The sequence below is a fragment of the Scleropages formosus genome, chromosome 5 (assembly GCF_900964775.1).
Source record: "Scleropages formosus chromosome 5, fSclFor1.1, whole genome shotgun sequence".
Taxonomy (NCBI): Eukaryota; Metazoa; Chordata; class Actinopteri; order Osteoglossiformes; family Osteoglossidae; genus Scleropages; species Scleropages formosus.
The window spans coordinates 25,903,640-25,919,419 of NC_041810.1; the positions used below are offsets into that span (position 1 = coordinate 25,903,640).

The window sequence follows — 15,780 nt, forward strand, 5'->3', positions numbered from 1 at the left end:
GGGAGCTGTCGGTGCCACCGCCGCTGCCATCGTTACCGCGCTCCCTTGATGCGGGCCGACCGGGGGCCGGCTGCAGGTGAGGATACATGAGATCATGGGGGAGCGCTCCTCCATTACATTAGAAATAATTACATTCCCCTCTCAGTCCATTACATGGTTGAATCCCCCGCGCTGCGGAAACATTATGAGCACCGGCAGGAACGCTGCCCAGCCCGTGACCTGAAATTACAATAATTTTCACAAAGCTAAATGCTCTTTAACAGGCGATCATACGCAGCAGTAACCCGTGCGAGGAGCAAATCTATAATTCCGGCCAATAGGAGGCGAGGGGTTGATCTGATTTTCCAGGTTCGGGGTAGCTGTCAGGAGGTGCTGACCGAGCCTCTCCAGTGAGTCATCCTGTTACCGGGGCAACCGGCCAGGTCATGCGACCCGCATTCCTCGGTCCCAGCTCAGGAAACATGAGGTGAGAAAAAAAAAAAATGGAACATGACAAGATGAGCGGGGTTGGAGTGTCAGGGACGAGACGGGGTCTCTGATGGGCTCAGCTGTCCCCCGACCCCATCTCACCTGCCGACCGTCCAGGTGGCCATCCGTTGGATTTGCCCGACACTTGTGCCACACCCGCTGAGAGATGAAAAAAAGGAAATGTCACCTCGGGTGATGTGTGGCATCCCATGAATATTCAAGAGGCCACTTGGAGCTGCCGGTCAGGTGATCCGGGACCCCCCAGTGGGCCAGAGGACCGCCTCAAGGGTGTTTCCCGTCAGAGGGAGGCATGGACAGGCCGGCCGATCCGTCCTCCGGTTGATCCATCGGTTGCTCCTCTGCCTTGAGTTGCTCAAGGAGAATGTCACACATGAAGAATGAGATACAGGTGAGACGTGTGGTCCTGACGAACCCCCTCGCCTACAGGTGCTGAGGACACCGTGGTATGTCCTCTCACCTACCTGCCATCCTGTCTTTCTCTCTGGTGCTGAAGGAGACTGTTTAGGACACCACGGACAAGCAGGGACACGTACAGATGGTCATTAGATGAAATGAAGCCAGAACTCCCACTGGAAGCTCAAGAAACGACACTGAGGTTTTCATACCTTGAAGGAGTCCTGAGAAGACCGTACTCTTGGAAAAGTTGTAGGAGGAAGGGGAGGATGAGCAGCAACCAGACGGATTGACTCAACCACAGTGACGGTGGACACAGCCCTTTTTAACACTAAGGACATGAGTGAAGCACAGAACTTTCCGGAAGGACGTTGTACATGTGCTCGACAAGGGTTGACATGGACTTGATGGCACTTAATTTTTACAACACCCTAATGTGAAAACAATGGCAGAACCATTTTCACGTCACCTTCCTCACACCTGGTGAGGCCTTCAGCGGTGCTTAAGTGAGCAGATTGTGTATTTGAAAGCCGACCTGGTCGCGTCCCATGGGAAAGTGAACAGGAGGACTAAACGGGCCCAAAAAGTCATCTGCAATCCCTCTTTACACATTTACACTTTCACACAGTCCATCCGTGGCAGCAAAGTAATTCCACGCGACAACGTGCAACTTTCGCAACCGGGGTTCCAACAACCCGTTTCTCGATCGTCAAACCAAACGGTTGCGCGGTAACCGCTTCCAAACTAATGGGCCGTTTTCACTCCAGCAGCCGCATGGGAAACAGCAAACATGCAGCGGAGACGGACCGGACTGGACTCATTCCCCCGCCTCTGCTGGGGGCCAATCACCAATGAGGGATACACCCTGCACCACATTGCACGCAACCCTCGAATTTGCACACAAAATCCATTGCTCGTACATTCATAGTTTCATTATGACTTATGTAATCCCACTCTTTTTTTTTTTTAAATACCACGGAATTAAGGACCAATCTGGGAGCACAGAAAGGACAGAGAAGCAGTGTTTGACGGTAATTAAGATCTAGGTATAGATTGCCAAAGTTTGATTAGTTTTGCACGCTCCGCCACACAGCCGAGGCCGCCCGACGCTCCGAGCGGAGGTTCGCACGGCAACGGAGCTCCTTTCACGAAACGTCCTTTGTCTCGGAGCAAAGTAATGAAGAAACCGGTGGAGCGCACTCCATTAGGGCCGAGCGACCGCTCAAAGTGCGTCACGCTGCTGCACATCTCGGGGCGTTCGATCGCCCGGCCGTGGCGGCGGGAAAGCGAGGAGACGGTGTCCGCGGGAGCCGTCGCTCTGTCTGCACCGCGGTCCAGGGGCAACAAAACCACCAATTATCCCGCACACAGGAAACGCGAGCTCTCCTCCTGGATCGATGTGCAGGAACGGGCGATTGGCGGGGCGGGGGTGGGGGACGCGGCTGTTTAAAGCGGTCCACTCACCACGACTTCGTCCTCGCGACTGTCGCCGGCCTCCTCCTTCCTGCGGTGTCCGGACGAGGGGCGCGAGTCCCGTCTCTGGCTGGCATCCGTCCCGCTCGTCTGCTTCTCCCCATCTGAGACAAAGACCACAGTATGTTCATCATCATCACCGCAACCATCATCATCATCATCACCATCATTGTTGACATTGCCAGTGCCGTCATCCCTCAGACAGATACTGAGTAAACCATTGTATTTATATTTACAGTACCTGACACTTTTCTCCACATTTACTTACAATCTCAAGCTTCTTCTCAACCTGATTTACTCATTAATACAGCTGGGTAGTTTATACTGTATCAGACCAGAGTAAGTATCTTGATCAAGGGCCCTACAGCAGATGCAGGGACTCAAGCTTTGGTCCTTCGAGTGGAAGGCAGCGGCTATAACCACTAGGCCCCCTGGTGTCCCATGTAACAATGACGAGGCAAAAGTGCCACCGTCACCATTCATTTACTTAGCAGACACTTTTCTCCAAAGCGACTTCCAATAAAGTCTATGTAGTGTTACTATCAGTCCACACACCTTACTCACCGCGGTGACTTACACTGCTAGATACACTACTTATACTGGGTCACTCATCCATACATCAATGAAACACACTTTCTGTCACTCACACACTATGGGGGAACCTGAACAGCATGTCTTTGGGAGGAAACCAGAGCACCCAGAGGAAACCCACACAGACACTGGGGGAACATGCAAACTCCACACAGACTGAGCAGGAATTGAACCCACACCCTCTCGCACCACTCAGGCGCTGTGAGACAGCAGCGCTGCTCGCTGTGCCACTGTGCCGCCACCTTCAAGCCTGGATGTCAGTGGTTAAGGCATCCGTGTGGCTGAACAAACGCTCCTTCGGCTGAAAACAGCTCCCTAGGCCCAGACTCACAGTTACGGAGGTTTCCGCGCCGATTTCCACACTGCTCTCCTCCCCTCGGCTCACTTACTGATCGGGGGTTCGAAACGGCGCCGACGCGATAAACATCCACCATCCCCACCCACCCTGACCGAGAAGCTCTCAGAGGCCCAAAAAGCAAGCCAGGTCCCTGGTGACAGTGCCAGCAGGTCGAGTCCTGGACAAAGGCAACCTTGTGTCCCTTTGCCGAGTGGACGACAGCAACAGCGGGGGCCCAACGGTGTCCCGTGACGGCCGAGACAAAAGCGTCGCTGTTCGCCACCTCGCCTCAAGAGCCTCACCCTCCCCGCCTGTGGAAGACAGAAGGAAGACTCCTCCGCAACCCTTAATTGTCTGCCTTGCTCAGCTCCATGAACACGACTGGGGAGGAAGGTGGGTTCGGGGCGGGGGGTGTGGGGGTTGAGAGCTATGGCTGCAGCTGTACAGAGAGGCCTCGCTCTGACCATCCATCACCAGCAAACAGGGCCGGCTCACCTGCTGGCCAACAAAGGCACTGCCACCGAGGGACTGGGCGAGAGAGAGAGAGGGAGAGAGGGTGATAGATGGGGGGGGGGGCGGCAGGAGGGAGTGGGAGGGACCTGATGGAAGAGAGAAGCAGAGACAGAGACGGGGGCAGGACTGAGCTTTATCTCCCGAGAAGCAGGGGGCGGAGCCACTGCAGCATACACATTAATGCACGGAGGGCTTTCTCGCCCCCCGGAAATGACTCACATCAATTCCCTTTAGGAAACAACGTTTGTTTGCGTCGGCATGACGAGGAGGTGCCTTTGGAAACAAAGCAAGGGAGGTCGTTGCAGCAGGAGGGGTTCAAGGGCAGTGCCCCCCCCCTTCCAAGTCACCCCAAGGGAGGAATTATTACTGACACATCCAGCCGTGTAAACGGGTCAAACACTGCACGCTCTTCTGGATAAAAAGGTTTCTGACCCTTATCTGAACCCACAGCCCAGGAGGGGGTGTGGCACCAGCACTACCCGCTGTGCCTCCATGCCACCATACATTTTCATTTATTCATGGACTGCTTACGGGGAGATTGCAGGTTTGTGCCCCACTTCCCTCTGCAATACCTCTGAGGAAGGGACTCACCCTGAATTATTCCCCAAAAATATCCAGGTGTATAAAATGGCAAAATACCGCAAGTTGCTAAAAGCATCAGCGCAGCAAAAAATAATGAAAAATAGCACACAGCAAAGCAAAACCACCGGGGACAAATTAATTAGGAGTTAAAGGCGCTTTGCGATCCGCTGCTACATAAACGTCATGAAATAAAGACACTTAATCCGGGAAAACCTCAGCTGGGCCTCGTACCTGCAGGGCTGCGACACACCTACAGTTCACAAACGGGACACTTCAAGGTACGTGTAACACGGTAAAAAATGGGAAACAATCCGACGGCTGCGGACTGCCGGCTCTCAACAGTGGCTGCACTCCATCCCATGCGTAATCCCAGTCCAAAGATCCTTTTCACAACAAAATCGGTGTAAAGCGATGACATACGAATTCTGCTGCGCAGAGCAACGGGGGGTGCGCGCCTCGGGGGGGTCCCTGACCCCCTGCGTGTTACTGCGGAGCTGGCACAGCACGGCACGCTGCCGTAAGCCTCTTTGGATGAGACAGACAGGCCGTAGGACGGGTGGGGGACGCCGAGCTCCGTGATTAAATGCAGCCTTACGCCCCCATAACGCATAATTAGCTGTAATTGTTTTCCAATAAAGCTGCTAAATGGCAAGTGGGCAAAGTTTGCACCGGATGGACGATGGGCTCTCTGCCTTGAGTGCAGTTCCGGAGGAGGGCAGCGCAGGATGGAGTTTCTCCCGATCGATACGTGAGCCTTGGGACGCGGGGTGGGCGAGGTGGACAAGGACAAGGGGGTTCAACCGGTGCGTCGAGAGGCGGATGGATGGATGGATGGTTGGATGGATGGATGCTGCTGCGTTTTTAATTACGCCCCTTTTCAAATCCATTTTTACACCGTTTCGACCTGAACCCCAACCACGGGATTCTTGGAATGGGCTCAAAAATACTACTCCCGACCACTTTGCAGAGTACCTGGCAGCAGCCGAGAGCTTTTTTTTTATTAGAAAAATGAAAAGTTTGAAAAAAGAAAAGAAGAACTGCGGCACGGCAGAGAAAGGCAGCTTCAGAGGTGACATTCGGCGCATCTGGGAAGGACATCTCTGCATGCAAACTGCATCGTGTGCCACTCGCAGGCCTCTGCTATCTCCCCGCTCTCAAAGTGGGAACCTGGGCGAGTATTTAACCACGGTACATTTTCGTAAGGACACCGGCTGCATTTAATCAGAGGCAAACGTCACTGCTTAGACATTTATTTATTTAGCCTGCGCTCTTCTCCGAAGCCACGTACAACGCGGCTTACCCATTTCGACAGCAGGGTAATTTTTAGTGTATCAGTTCAGGGCAAGTATCTGGATCATGAATCCTGCATTAGGGGGTGGGATTTGAACCTGGAACCTTGCAGCTCGAACCACTGCACCACCTGGTGACCCGAGTGAGCTTTAGTACGAAAACCATTCATTAATCCCACCCATTACAGGCTTCCTGCTGTCTTTTACACATCACATTATACACAGCTAAGACCAGGATGTCCAGTAATGGCGATGAAGTCCATCAGGTTCAGGCTTCAGGTTCATTAGGGGACAGGTGAGGGGTCCCAGCGGTGGCAGACCCTCGCGACTCGTCCCAGTCACCAGCTGCCACCCCCTGGCACATGCACAAAGGGGGAGGAGGAGAAGGAGGAGGAGGAGGAGGACTGCCTCGCTGCACTGAGGCTAATTACCCCAGCAGCAGTGAACAAACCCATATCACCATATCACTAAGCACTGTGGTGTGTGCGCCCCCCACCCCCCGCCATGCCCTAGCCAACATGTGATGGGGAAAAATAAGATCGCTCGTTTGCACGTTCTGAATGTGAGCCTCAAACTGCTCCAAACAGGGTTACAGGTGACCGCAGTCCTGTTGCTTATCATATCTAAGACCAAGACAGAGCTCAAGAGATCACTATGCAATATTAATACACACCCCATCAACGAGGCGCGCCTGCAGTCCACGTGTTTCCGCCGAGATCTTCACACGATGTGCACTTAAGCGTAACAGCTGTGGGCTAAAAGTGCAGAAGGGATAAATCCCCCCGCGCTGCTGCAGCTTCTCGCTGATCTCATTAGTCCGGGAAAGCGGCTCCCGCACACACACCAGGAAACACACGCTGTCCGCAGCCGCCGGTCTGTGGCGTCGGAAAGGTCCGTAATTAGGACGCATCCGATGCCAAAACGAATGCGGCAGAATCCCGTCGTTGCCCAAGTTCAGTATTTGAACAGAATCAATGAGAGCCTCTCGACAGCACAACCCCAGCGCACTGTACAGTTCATCTGCATATGACCACACCTGGGCGACTAGGTACTGGAATGACCAGACGGTCGAGGGCGTCGCTATATTCTAGAGTGGCTGATCAGTCGGTGAAATAACAACCCAATAAAATCCCTCAACCGAGATATTTATTCATTTATTAAAGAAAACGTTTTATTTAGGTGCAACAAAATGACTTTAAAAACCATGTTTCTAATGCACTGGAGCTAGGGGTCAATTGGCTGGCCCATCTCTCCACAACAGTCCGGTCACGTGAAGATAAACTGTAACACCTTAGAGAGGCCCCTCTCCTTGAACAAGCACATCCATGATCATTTATATTTATCCATTTAGCAGACGGGAGGTGGGATCCGAACTTGGGACTTCTGAGTTCATGGGAAGCATCTCCCCAACCACTGTGCCACCTGCTGTTCATCTCACGCTGGTGAAAAAGAGAGGAAAATGAAATGCGGTACGCTGAAGGACAAAGAAAGCCTTGTTCAAGGCGCTTTAGCTCCGCAGTGCCGGCCAGCAGGCAGCCATGTGCAGCGGCACTTGGAAACGACCCCCGGTCCTCGGGTACCCATTTAGACCGTGGCCATGTTGGAAGGAGGATTTGGGAGCATCGCTCCGCACTGGAAGTGTCTCAGGCACAACTGCAGGAGAACAGCCGGGTAAAACACACCCACGTCCTCCTGAATTATTGAGATCCTTCCTGTTCCTGTGTAAGAAATGACCCACGGTGGATTTCAGCCCTGAGAGCATCCTCGTGGAACAAGCCGAATACTGCACAGGACGTTAACATTAAAAATACATGCAGAAAAACATGTTTTTAAGAACAGATCCGAGGGCTGAGAATGAACTAAGAGCTGCACAGCCCATCCAGAGACAATGTAATGGAGGAAGTGTTGGGTGCTGTACAGAATAGCTACTGAATAGCCCAGTTTCTTTTCATATCCACCCACTGCAAAGAACAGAGCCCAAAGAAGAGCCTGAGGGCTTCCATGGTCTTCTATAGGACTGACATTCATTCATCATAAATCTTCAGACTTGGCTTTCACTCAGTATGAATCTTCAACGAGATGGGCTTCATTCCGTACGAATCTTCTAGCTTTTTTGGCTTTCGTTCAACATGCATTTTCCCCGGGGTTTGCGTGCATTCATCGTGAATCTCCTACAGGGTTGGATTCCGTTCGTCAGGAATCTTCTACAGGAGTAGCCTTCAATCACAAGAAATCTTCAATGGGGCTGGCTTGAATTCATCACGATCCCCTACAGAGCAAAGTTTAATTCGCCAAGAATCTTTAGGAACTTATCACAAAAATGTATCCTCGTTCATTAGAAATCTGCTATAGGACTGGATTCACTCACATGGAATCTGCTACTGGACTGTCTTTCATTCACTATCGATATTCTACATAACTGGCTTTCATACAGGGGGTGCGGTGGTGCAGCGGGCTTGGTTGGGTCCTCCTCTCTGGCAGGTCTGAGGTTTGAGTCCCGCTTGGGGTGCCTTGTGACGGCCTTGCATCCGTCCTGGGTGTGACCCCTCCAGCGCTATGCCCTGTGTTGCCAGGTTAGGCTCTGGCTCGCTGTGACCCGCTTGGAACTAGCGGCTTCAGCCAGTGTGTGGTTTCCATACACATGAAATTTACTACAGCACTGAATTCCATTTTCCAGGAATCTGGAACACAAGTCCAGCATAACAGCAACCACACACACACACAAACACACACACACAGACAGACAGAGAGAAACCGCTCGTCCCAAGCGAGGTTGTGGTGAAGCTGAGCCTAACCCGGCAACACAGGGCGCAAAGCTGGAGGGGACACACCCAGAACGGGACGCCAGTCCGTAAGAAGGCACCCCGAGCGACTCGAACCCCAGGACCCGGTCAAACCTACTTCACCACCGCACCCCCCATATTTTAGGTAAATAAAATGTATCCAGTCAACATTAAGCAAACAAACAGGACTTTTGATTAAATACGTGCAGATTTAAGCCCTAACTAGTCCTCTGTTGCTGTACCACTGACCAATCTAAATTGCTGCAGAAACTATTTCGGTTCTCGTTTTATATTACATGCGTAAAGCAGGCGAGAGCTGGATAAACGTTACTATATAATAGCAGTGTGTTTCCCTGCAGTTTTCACCGCTGCCAATTTCCTATAATTAGCAGCTGGATACTGATGTGGGCTGGGTGACAGAGACACTCTCCTTCTAATTACATTGTCTGAAGATGGAGGAGGGCGTCCAGGCTGACATGTGCAGGGCTTTGACAAGGGCAAGTGGCATTCAGAGCACATGTGCTAACACAACGCATAGATGCAGAGGAGCCATCACGCTAACAAACCTTAGAACGACAACGGAGCCGTCATGCTAGCACTCAACAGAGCTATAGAGTAGCTGCTAATACTCAACAAAGAGCTATAGATGAGCTAACCCTAAACAAAGTGCTATACAGGAGCTGCTCACACTCAACAAAGAGCTATAAAAGAGCAAACACTCGGCAGAGTGCTTCAGAGAAGCTTCCAGCACTGAACAAAGAACTATAGATGAGCTAACACTCGACACAGCATTATAGGGGAGCTGCATAATACTCAACAAAGAGGCTTGAAGGAGCTAACACTCAACACAGTCCTACAGGGGACCTACTAATACTCAACGGAGAGCCATAGATAAGCTAACAGTCAACGCAGTGCTACGGGGGACCTACTAATACTCAACAGAGAGCCATAGATGAGCTAACAGTCAACACAGTGCTACAGGGGACCTACTAATACTCAACAAAGAGCTGTAGATGAGCTAATACTCAACACAGTCCTACAGGGGACCTACTAATACTCAACGGAGAGCCATAGATGAGCTAACAGTCAACACAGTGCTACAGGGGACCTACTAATACTCAACAAAGAGCTGTAGATGAGCCAATACTCAACACAGTCCTACAGGGGACCTACTAATACTCAACGGAGAGCCATAGATGAGCTAACAGCCAACACAGTGCTATGGGGACTTACTAATACTAAATGGAGACCCACAGAGGAGCCAACACTCAATATAGCATTGCAGAGGCATTGCTAATGTTAAACACAGAGCTAAAGAGAAGCCCTCATGCTAACTCAACATAGAGAAATAGAGGAACCCTCATGTAAGCACTCAGCATAGAGCTCAGTTGCAGTGTCTTGTCAAACAATTTTCACTGCAGGAATGATTCAGCACAGCAGTGACAATTTGACCCCAGTGGATTTTACTAAACCGCACTGTGGCACGTGGGCCTGAAGCAAGCGAGCAAGGGCCTATCCAGGACACACGGACGCAAGGCGTGAAAAGAATCCACGAGCACCTCATCAGGATCAACAGGGACGCCTCCAAACTCGCACACACAAAAAGATAGTGTGAAGCTCAAACCACACAAAGACCGAGGCTACAAGCCCTGCAGTAGGAGCTATTAGACTTAACCGCATTGCCACTCCAACCAGGACTCTGACAGTTCCAGCGTTGGAAAATGTTGCCACGGTGAGCAATAGATCTGACACCATTGCACAAGCACAATTACATCGAATGGAGTTACCGCTAGAGACACTGGTGAGATATGGGATGCTGAGAAAGTTCCTTCTGTTCAATCACCTCAATTCCCAGTATTATGGGCTGGAGCGTAACCCAATTTCACATTCCTGTGTGAAGGCTGAGGGTGCGGACAGGTGGCGGACTCTCTCCGGCTGGCCCGCCGCAGTCCGGATAAGGCCATTACTGACCGGGTGCGTCATTAACGGAGCGCTGTTGGGGGGATCCATGACACTTTTACAACTTCCATCTGCGCGGGGAATTAGGGGAACCAAACTGTGACTCCTGCAAAGTTAGTTTCTGAACACGAGCTGCCACGACAGGCTGCTCACCTTCGGAAGCAAATCTACTCAGACTAATACGGAAACAAGATAAAGTGCCGCCTTTTCTGCTTCATTAAGCCCGGCACGTGCCGAGGTGACGAAAAGCGCCTTGGGTTCGACTTCCACGGACAGGTGCGCCGTTTCCTTTCGGGCAGAGCGCTGGCCGAGTCGCCCGTCGGTCAAAAGACACGGCCTCTAACAGCAGGAAGTGCAGGTGGGTGGCCGAAACCGTCTCACGGGCGCGATGGCATGTTCACACACGTGCTATTACACACATACACTTGTGGGGGATGGAGTAGCAGGGGGTCCTTTAAGGAGAACGGATTAAACTAATTGAGTAAAAGCAGAGCAAATGATTAGACAGCCATTATGGAATTAGCACACCAGAAACGATGCGTTAACCGTATCAAAACACCAACCGCACTTTCTTGCCAGTGGATACAGGGAGAGCGGCTGTGCGCATGTAAGCACCACTGCGACTGTGTGTACGTTAGTGTGTGTGTGTGTGTGTGTGTCTGCATGTGTGAGAATCTCAGGCCCTTCTGTTTTTCAGCTCTTCTCCTGGGAAGGAGCGAGCGGTTTAACCTTCACAGCTCGGCGCTCTGCAGAAGGAGATCCACCGCATCCCGGGTTCGGCGCTTCCTTCTTTCACCACCCATCGCCAAGGCAGCTGACCTCACTGCGTTTTCCTGCCTTTCCTGAGAGCCTCTCTGGCCACATGCTGTAGAGTCGCTGCACCACAGTCGCTCCGGACAACTGGGCGACAAAGGAAGGTATTTCAGTTACGGCAACGGCGACCGAAGCGCTGAGACACGGCAGCCGGCACACACCCGGTGACTCACGCCCCGAATTGCCCCGCTGTACAGACAGGCCCCTGGGCGCCCCATGTTACTCTTAGAGACAAACAGGCTGCACGTGCGGAGACGTGTTGAGCTGCCGAAGAGCGTGTTCACCGCGCACAGCCGGCGAAAGTCATTCAGAAGATGTCTTTTGTCCAACAACGGTGACAGCCAGGTCTCCCGGAGGGTAGTCTGAGGCCCCCGAACTGCTCCGATGAGCTGTCTGTCACTCAGCAGCCCACTTGCTGTCTCTGTCTCTCTCCTACACACACACACACACACACACACACACACACACACACACACACGCACTCTCCACTATGAAAGCTAATTAGCTCCATGATCCTCCAGATAAAACACCAAAGATGCAGGGGGGTGGATGTGTACAGGCAGATTTACCGGCTGGGTAGATGAGGACTCGCCGTCAAACGGAGAACCGAGGTCTGTGTGCGCACGCGTACGTGTGGAACCAGGACCTCGAATAAAAGCCGCCCGTCTCCTGGAGGTGCAGCCGGAAGGTTAATTAAGCCCCCGCGTTCCACAAACGAGCCACCTCGACCGGCGCCGGCTGCCAGGTCGCTGCAGCTCCTCTCATCGCGGCGGGGGGAGGAGATAAGGTTCGCGGCGCAGGGAGATTATTGTTCTTCATCTGTAATGGAGACGGCCTCGCTGGGGATCGAGCGGTGGGGGGTGGGGTGTTAAGCGCCATTCCTCACAGCGCCGTCCCGCTTAGCACGCATTTGTAAACAAACCCATTTTGGCCACGCCTGCGAAAAGCCCATCCATTACCATATTATTACCACACAATACGGCAAACGAGCGGCGATTAAAAATGCACGGAAACATGGAGCGTTTATTCAAAAATCTCGCCCCGGATCTCGCCATGCAAACGCAGTCAGTTTGACATTCTAATGTGGCGGAGCTACAGCATTCGTCAGGGGAGTAAAGAGGCACGTGGCACGGCACGGCAGGGCACGGCACAACGGCTCTCGTTACGGACGCCTTCCTCGAGACTCTAATTGGAAGCGGGGGAGTCGTCGTGTTTTCGCTTGGCGAAACGCCGTGGCCGCCATTTACTCGTCGTTCCGCTCGGTGGCGTACGGCTCTGGCCTTCAGGCCGTCTAGGAAGGGAGATGATTTGGAACACAAACGCAGGTCTTGGCAGGAAATAGCATGGCGCCCCCACGAGGGCACTGGGCCACGGGGTCTCAAAGTTGGTCCTTTCACACAATGTCTACAAATGACTTGTAGGTGGTTATTTCCATGTTGGGACACGAAGAAGGGGTCGAGGAGACACAGAGCGGCACCCGCAGCGGTCCAACACACGTCGGTGACTCGTGGACTCGCCCCAGAGCGGGAGGCTGTCTTGTTGGAGGGGACAGGTGGAGGTGGACGGGAAGGGTTACGGAAAGCGATTCCACTGGGCAGATGGCAGGAGAATACGTTCACGCCGTCAGCCTGGGGAGGGCGGGGAGGTGTGGTTAGCGGGGGGCTGCGATGGATGCCGAGTAATCGCCTCTCCGGCCAAACACGGCATCATCGCCGCAGGAAGGGACGGACACAAAAAGGAAACAAAAGGACATAAATCCCAAGGGATTCAGGCCACCGCAGACAATGATTACTGACCGCCTCTCGACCGCATTGACCGAGTATTAACGGCACAATGTGCAGTCAGATATAAATGGTAGCGTCACGTTACACGAATGCAGCGGACGAGGGCAGCGACACGCAAACGCGCGGGACACAGATCCCGTCTCTCGTTATTACGACGCCGAGCGCCGGGCGTCACTCGTAGAGCTGTCAGCGCCCCGTTCTCCCGGAAACTCAGATCGAACCCTTATCTCTCGTGTTAATCGTGTTAAAATAAATTATCTTCCCGATGCTATCGGGAGGAGAGTAAATGGGACGAAAAGAGGGTGGAGTCTGAGTGGAGGAGATGCGGCTAGTAGAGAACAGCTGACACGACGGGGGGGGGGGGGGGGGGCTATCCGCGAAACCTCGGAATTCATACACTCTTCTGCTCTAAGCACACAAACACACTCAGAAAAAGACACATACAAACCCTCGGGAATACACACAGATGCATGAGGACATCCAGTACACACCCAGACGTATAGATACTATATATACACACACACACACACACACACACACATCCATACACTCACACGGCGACGCCCACCCCCGCTGCTATCCTGCAGCTAGACATTCGGATGACGTTTCGGAACAAAAAGCACCGAACGTACGCATGCCGCACGCCTTTGAAAGCCATCTCCAGCATGTGGGAATTCATTGTACCCTCGGTCAAACTTTTATGAATCTGCCGCTTAATGTTATCGCAAAAATGTAAATATTTGCGCAAATCTGCGATATGATACAGGATACGGTTTCCGCCGAGATGCTTCTCGTACCCTTCACACATCAACAGCTCACATCCAGTACCTAGGGACACCAACAGCTTTACCCTTGTTTGTTCTAGCCTTTAAGTGATTCCCACTGCTTTATTGCCTCTTTCCCCACCACCCCGGCCCCCCCCAAACCAAGCTCCGCCCAAACTTGCCCCACCCCCCCATAATAAACCAGCCTCTAGCCAGGTTTGTACCCGCCCTTTCCTTGGCACTGGCCCCACCCTCCCACTATGGATCTGATCCCGTCTCCACCCAGCCTGGTTCTGCCCCGCCCTCTTCTGCACGGTTGACCACACCCCCCAACCCACTTACAGGGTAATTTTTACAGTGTCAGTCAAGGCTAAGTACCTTCATCAAGGGCACTACAGCAGGAGGTGAGATTCAAACCTGGCTCCTTCAAGTCCAGCGGAGGAAGGGATTTGGCATGCGGTGACCCACCCTGCGCGCTCTCTCCCTGCGCTGCCAAGTGACCCGCAGTGACGCTACAGGGGCCTGGAGGAGCTGCCAGATAAATATTTATGAACAAACCTGGGCAGGCAGCAGCGCTCCAGTACAAAACACAAAACACAAGGGAGCTTCTTTGTTTGGCGCGCGTGTGTAGGCGTGTAGGTGTGTATGTGTGTACGTGCGGTGTGCCGCGGGGGGAGGGGAACGGGGCGGGCCTGCAGGCAAAAGACGAGGTGGCTGAAGGATGCCTCCAGCTGGACCTGCGAGCCCCCCAGGGACAGGAGAACATCACTGCGCAGCGCCACACTGCCCCAGGTCCCACCAAGCATCACTCTGCTTCACGGCATTGGTTTGCTCAGCAGACGCATTTATGCAAAGCGGCGGAAACCGCTCACCGTTTCGCCTACTTGGCCACACGATGGGACCGCGAACCCCTCAGGTGGGGATGCCTAACTACGGTACACTGTTAGTTCCTTCCCTGGGATTTCAACTTTAAATGAATAAGTCGATGCCTCAACAGCTAGTCCACCTGCAGCATTCTATGAGATGTAAGTCGCTTTGGAGAAAAGCGTCTGCTAAATGAATAAATGTAAATGTAAATGCTGCACCAGCACAGCTGAAAGGACCCTTTACTCTACCTTCGAACCCCCAGCCAGCACCCCATCTCCTATCAGACTTCCCTTAATAAGAGCGGATGTCACCTAGGGCAGTGGGGGGCAGCTGGTGCTGGAGGAGAGTCTAGAATGTAATATGTCGTCGTGGCAACACCCCCACCCCCGCCCCCACCTGGCCCCCCGCACCTTATCCACGGAGCGGAGAGGAGCCCAAAGCCTGTTATTTACACTGTCAGCTACACCGGGCTTCCCGCCGCGGCGCCGTGAGAGGAAGACAGCCCCGATTCTTCTCCCTTTGTGTCCCTCTTTATTCCACCTGCGCCAGCGGAGAAAGCTGGACACGGGCGATAAAACGGGATTAAAACCCCACGTCCGCGGTGGGGGTGGACGCCGGATCGGCCAACAGAAGCTCGACTGGCACACAAAGCGATCCCGGAGGCTCTCGGTGCGGGTCCGCCTTCCAAAGGTCCGGTACCAGATTGCTGAGCCGAGCCGCGCTCAGCCACCCTGTCTCCACACTGCGCACGCACAGGGGTCAAACTGTCCTTCTCGGCGCTTCTGTCCAGCTCACGGTCTGACAGTAATAGCTGGACATTTTCACTGGAGGACATCACCTTAATTGTCCTGCTTAAAGGCTTAAAGGTGCAACAGCAGGATCCCGTAACCTGCTGTAAGTCATGGGTCCTCATCCACTGCCTCTGATCTGTCCACAGAGAGGAACGAGGACAGATGGACAGAGGGAGGAGGATCGATGAATGGACAGAGGGAGGAGGCTGGGATTGTTACCTAATGTCCCCGGCTCCCTTTATTAAAGCACAGGCCTCAGATGTAATCTGTCATGCCATTAAACCGCTGCATGCAAATGAGATGGATACGCTGGGGGGGCATGCCTGGTGGACACATATCAAGGCCACCTGTC

The 15,780-nt window shown here is 53.0% G+C and overlaps 1 protein-coding gene across 2 annotated transcripts in view; it reads right to left on the reverse strand.

Annotated features, from left to right (window-relative positions):
• Positions 1-15,780, reverse strand: part of b4galnt4a (beta-1,4-N-acetyl-galactosaminyl transferase 4a) — a 97,652-nt gene that overhangs the window by 63,330 nt on the left and 18,542 nt on the right. For both annotated transcript variants that reach the window (XM_029251824.1, XM_029251823.1), the window contains one exon: positions 2,347-2,459. In XM_029251824.1, coding sequence (XP_029107657.1) covers positions 2,347-2,459 — 113 coding nt within the window. The remainder of the gene's footprint in view (positions 1-2,346; positions 2,460-15,780) is intronic.